This window comes from Penaeus japonicus, unplaced genomic scaffold (assembly GCF_977035675.1).
Source record: "Penaeus japonicus unplaced genomic scaffold, GWHDUDI00000001_assembly GWHDUDI00000036, whole genome shotgun sequence".
In the NCBI taxonomy this organism is placed as follows: domain Eukaryota; kingdom Metazoa; phylum Arthropoda; class Malacostraca; order Decapoda; family Penaeidae; genus Penaeus; species Penaeus japonicus.
This window is the reverse complement of record NW_028234438.1, coordinates 308,543-314,318: the sequence shown is the minus strand read 5'-3', so window position 1 is coordinate 314,318 and position 5,776 is coordinate 308,543. Positions and strand designations below refer to the sequence as shown.

General features: G+C 34.6%; 1 protein-coding gene across 1 annotated transcript; it reads left to right on the top strand.

The window, feature by feature from the left end:
• Nucleotides 1-3,361: 3,361 nt before the first annotated feature.
• On the top strand, nt 3,362-4,441 carry LOC147467361 (uncharacterized). Its single transcript, XM_086531643.1, has one exon. It carries the CDS (start codon nt 3,362-3,364, stop codon nt 4,439-4,441), a length of 1,080 nt encoding a protein of 359 aa, XP_086387769.1.
• The last annotated feature ends 1,335 nt before the right edge of the window (nt 4,442-5,776 follow it).

Below are 5,776 nucleotides of genomic sequence, written 5' to 3'. Positions count from 1 at the left end.
ATAATAATGATCTTGGTGATAAAAACGATTATCATGTTTGAGATCATCATTATCCTCTAATGGAAATTATAATCATGATTATCTTCATTACTAATTTGGATATCATTATCACCATTTGGATTATTAATGTCAATATAATCACCCTTAATGTCATCATTAATTCCATTTCCATCATAATTAAATCATATTTTCTTGTCTATGATTAGTTATATTGATATTTTGGTTATTGCCACATTATTTGCATCATCATTATTATTACCTATGATATTGTATTCATTATCGTAATTACTGTTACAATTATTTTTGTCATAAGCATCAGTATTATCACCACCCTTTATACTTTTATCTTTATTAATATTTTCATCATAATTACCAACAGAACTACTGTTATTGTTACTATAATTATCATTATTGTTATCATTAACATCGTGATCACTTTTTCGTCGTCATTATCCTTACCACTATTACTATCATCAATCATAGAAATCGGAACATTATTGTCATTATTACTATTATCAATATCATAAACATTATCTTTCGTATAATTATTAGTATCATCCTCATTCATATTATTATCATGATCATGAAGCTTATCATAATTCTAATGACCATGAAAATCATCACTGTTAGCGTTTGTATTGTCGTCCTTTGCTTCATCATTGATATAATTTTACAAGATCATTATCATGACCATCATCATCATGATTAGAATTAGAATTATCATAAGTTCTAATTTCATAATTTCTCACGATCTCGTCATTGTCATTATTGTTATCACTTTGACCATTTTCATAACATTCATATGTATAACTTTAATTTTCTTTATCCTTTTCATCATATTCCTCCTTAATATCATTATCAATATATTTATCATGATATTCATTATCCTCGTTATAATCACATCTATCATTTTAATGATTCTATCAGAAACACGATCACTGTTATCATTATCATCATGAATATTGTCTACATTATCATCAGTATCACGATTGTTATTACCATTATTATTATTATCATTTTGATTATCACTAATATCATTGCCTTTATTACCAATATTATTATTGTTAATACCATTATCATCATTGTCATTATCTTTTCTACCATTATTACAATTATCACCATTATCATTGATATCGCCATTGCCAATATAATCATTATGGACAGTGTTCCTATTCATTACTGTTATCGTTATTTTTTACAATTATAATGTTTTATATTGTTATTATTACTACATAGATATATTAATTATTGCCTTCTATATTTTTGTTATTACCATTATCACTGTCTTTATTATCAGTCATTAATAGAATTATTTGAACACATCAACAAATACAATTTTCCTTCTCTTGAAACAAGCAGTTCCTAAACAAGTAAAGAGGCATGGCGATTGCCCTTCCTCGTCCCCCAAGACCTGGGGGGAGCCTGGAGTTCCCTTGCTCTCCCTCCGCCTCTCCCGTCCAGTCCAGCCACGGCTTCGAAGAGCGAAGAGCCTCCTGCCTTGACGCCGAAGGAAAGCAGCACTCGGGTAGTGGAAGGTCAGCTGTGTGGAGAGCGAAGGAAATCTCTTCTAATCACTTCGTCTACCGTTTTGAAATCAGGTATGGAATTTAACAACAAAGCATGAATATATCTGTATGTGTGAATATTTATTTGTATGTTCGAACATTAATTTGTATGTGCAAATATTTATCTTACTGTATATGCGAATATTTATCTTACTGTATATGCGAATATTTATCTTACTGTATATGCGAATATTTATCTTACTGTATATGCGAATATTTATCTTATCTGTATGTGCGAATATTTATCTTATCTGTATGTGCGAATATGTTTGTATGTATGTGGGAAAATTTTTGTATCTATGTGGGAAAATGTTTGTATGTATGTATGAATAAGTCTGTGTGTATATATGAATGTGTCTGTGTGTATATATGAATGTGTCTGTGTGTATGTATGAATGTGTCTGTGTGTATGTATGAATGTGTCTGTGTGTATGTATGAATGTGTCTGTGTGTATGTATGAATGTGTCTGTGTGTATGTATGAATGTGTCTGTGTGTATGTATGAATGTGTCTGTGTGTATGTATGAATGTGTCTGTGTGTATGTATGAATGTGTCTGTGTGTATGTATGAATGTGTCTGTGTGTATGTCTGAATATATATGTATGTATGAATGTGTGTCTGAATATATATGTATGTATGAATGTGTGTCTGAATATGTATGTATGTATGAATGTGTCTGAATATGTATGTGTGTCTGAATATGTATGTGTGTCTGAATATGTATGTATGAATGTGTGTCTGATTATGTTTGCATGAATGTGTGTCTGAATACATATGTATGTATGAATGTGTGTCTGATTATGTTTGCATGAATGTGTGTCTGAATACATATGTATGTATGAATGTGTGTCTGATTATGTTTGCATGAATGTGTGTCTGATTATGTTTGCATGAATGTGTGTCTGATTATGTTTGCATGAATGTGTGTCTGATTATGTTTGCATGAATGTGTGTCTGATTATGTTTGCATGAATGTGTGTCTGATTATGTTTGCATGAATGTGTGTCTGATTATGTTTGCATGAATGTGTGTCTGATTATGTTTGCATGAATGTGTGTCTGATTATGTTTGCATGAATGTGTGTCTGATTATGTATTTATGAATGTGTGTCTGATTATGTATTTATGAATGTGTGTCTGATTATGTATTTATGAATGTGTGTCTGAATATGTATTTATGAATGTGTGTCTGAATATGTATTTATGAATGTGTGTCTGAATATGTATTTATGAATGTGTGTCTGAATATGTATTTATGAATGTGTGTCTGAATATGTATTTATGAATGTGTGTCTGAATATGTATTTATGAATGTGTGTCTGAATATGTATTTATGAATGTGTGTCTGAATATGTATTTATGAATGTGTGTCTGAATATGTATTTATGAATGTGTGTCTGAATATGTATTTATGAATGTGTGTCTGAATATGTATTTATGAATGTGTGTCTGATTATGTTTGCATGAATGTGTGTCTGATTATGTTTGCATGAATATTAATTGTTTTATGTGTTTCAGATGTGCATACGTTTTATATGTATATATGTGGATATGCTTGTTTATGTACGTTTGTGCATGTATTTGTACTATACTTGTATACATTTTTCTTCCTGGCTATAAGCGAGTGTCGAAACACACATTATAATTTAATTTAATATAATCTGTGGCCTTCGTTATTACCATCATTTTTAGCACTGATATTTAGCATTAAAGATAAAAGGTTCCTAATAACTTTATGGAGTAATATTATCAATCCTAATATTTTGTTTGTTGTATATTATCTTCAGAAGGCGACGATGAACTTCCTGTCGGACTGGCTCCCTTTGGCCCCAATCAGGGACGAGGAAATCTACGGCGCAGGGGTCGCAATCAAGGAAGAGGCCAGCGAAGGTGTCACCGAAGAGACGTGTGTGGAAATTAAGGAAGAAAGCCTTGATTACGCAGATGAGGCGAGGGATGAAGTGAGCGAGGCAGCAATAGTGCATGGATTTCCTTTCTATAAAGATCTCAAACAGGAAGATTTTGAAAGAGACTCAAGTAAGGTGATTAAAGATTCCAATCACGCATTGTCAGCAGCTCCAATTGTGGCTGAGTATTTTGGGCCCAAGGGGTCATCAGATGAGGATCATGCGGCACATAGGGAAGGCAATGAGGAGCTTCTACATAGAAAAAGCTATGCGAAAAGGAAAGGTGTTCTTTGTGAAGTGTGTGGCAAGAAATTCCTTTATAAGAGCAAACTCACAACTCACATGAGATCACATACAAAGGAGAAGCCATATAGCTGTGAAATTTGTGAAAAGACTTTCTCTACCAAATCTAATCTAGTAAACCACATAAGATTACATACAAAGGAGAAGCCGTATAGCTGTGAGGTTTGCGAAAAGACTTTCTCTACCAAATATAATCTAGTAAACCACATAAGAGTACATACAAAGGAGAAGCCGTATATCTGTGAGGTTTGCGAAAAGTCTTTTTCACGGACACAAAGTCTAGTATTTCACATGAGAATACATACAAAGGAGAAGCCATATAGTTGTGATGTTTGCGAAAAGGTCTTTTCACATAAACATTCTCTAGTGATACACATGAGAATACATACAAAAGAGAAGCCATATAGCTGTGATGTTTGCGAAAAGTCTTTTTCACGGAAAGACTCTCTAGTAATACACATGAGAATACATACAAAGGAGAAGCCATATAGCTGTGAAGTTTGCGAAAAGACTTTCTCTAACAAAGGTAATATAGTAAAGCACATAATAGTGCATACAAAAGAGAAGCCATATAGCTGTGATGTTTGCGAAAAGTCTTTTTCACGTAAACGCTATCTAGTAATACACATGAGAATACATACAAAGGAGAAGCCATATAGTTGTTAGTCACAACCTAGTTAGTCACACGAGAGTACATGCAAGACAAAACTTTTATTTCTGATGTAGACAGCAATGGATTCACTCAGAAAGGAAGTGACTTGTGGCTTAAGCAGCACATTCATTGTCATTGTTAATAAACAGTTATCCAAATAGGTTATGTTTTCCCCCTAGGTGATAATGTTTATAACTTGATATCAGAATGTTGCCTCTACAAGAGATTAGTGAAGAATCTCTTTACCGGAGAAGGCATCGCGTTGTAGGGCAAATTGGTAAGGAGCTGGTAAGAGACCTGAGACAAGGAACATTTTTATATTGCACTTTTTGAGAAAAAATGGAGCTTAATAATTTTTAAAAAGTACATATGGAACTTTTTATAGAACGTCATAATACATGAATTTGGGCATTGGTTTATTCAAGAAGATAAATAATATAAGAGAATAATTCTGATACCAAACACGAGTTTTCACTTATAGCTAAACATAGAATCATTAAACATCTGTATTCCTTACTCTTAGTAAGGGGAGCCAGTGTATCAGACGGCGATCACATCCTGACACATCACCACATTGGTCAATTGGAGAGCACCGCCAGCCAATGAGAGCGCAGGTCAAACGGCAGGTCGAGTGGGTAAACACGATGCTCGAGGTTAAAAGGTGGGGAGGTCACCAAAAATAACCAGCCAATGCCATGAGCGAAAGGAACCAAGTCAATGTGGTTCTGAGAGATGTGGCCAAAGCCTTCGACAAAGTTTGGCACACAGGCCTGAAACTTAAGATCATCAGGCTGAACCTCCCGACGTCCTTGACCAAGCTATTGTGTGACTTTGTTGAAAGTCGGAGTGCAAGAATAGTCGTCGGCAATACAGTCGGCGAAGCAATTCCCCTCATGAGTGGAGTTCCACAGGGAAGCTGCCTCTCACCGACACTGTTCACAATCTATACAGCAGATCTGCCTGAACCATCACATGGCAGCAATCACTATATGTATGCCGACGACATCACTCAGATAATCAAGTATGAAGGGAGATCGATCGAGATGATGGCACTCAGAACTGCCAGAGCCATAGAGACCATCAATCGATACGAAAGACAGTGGAAGATCTCAACCAACATGAGAAAATTCCAAGTCATTCCTGTGGCCAAGTTCAAGACAGCAGATCTGATAGTGGACGAGGAAGCAGTGGACTACTGTGACAAAGGAAAGATACTAGGGCTAACAATTAGCAGAAGAGGAATTGTCCCTCACATAAATGATAGAGCAACCAAAGCTAAACATCAGCTGAACAAGATCAGAAGGTTCCAGACACTGAGTACTGAAACCAAGCTCTACATTTATAAAGCC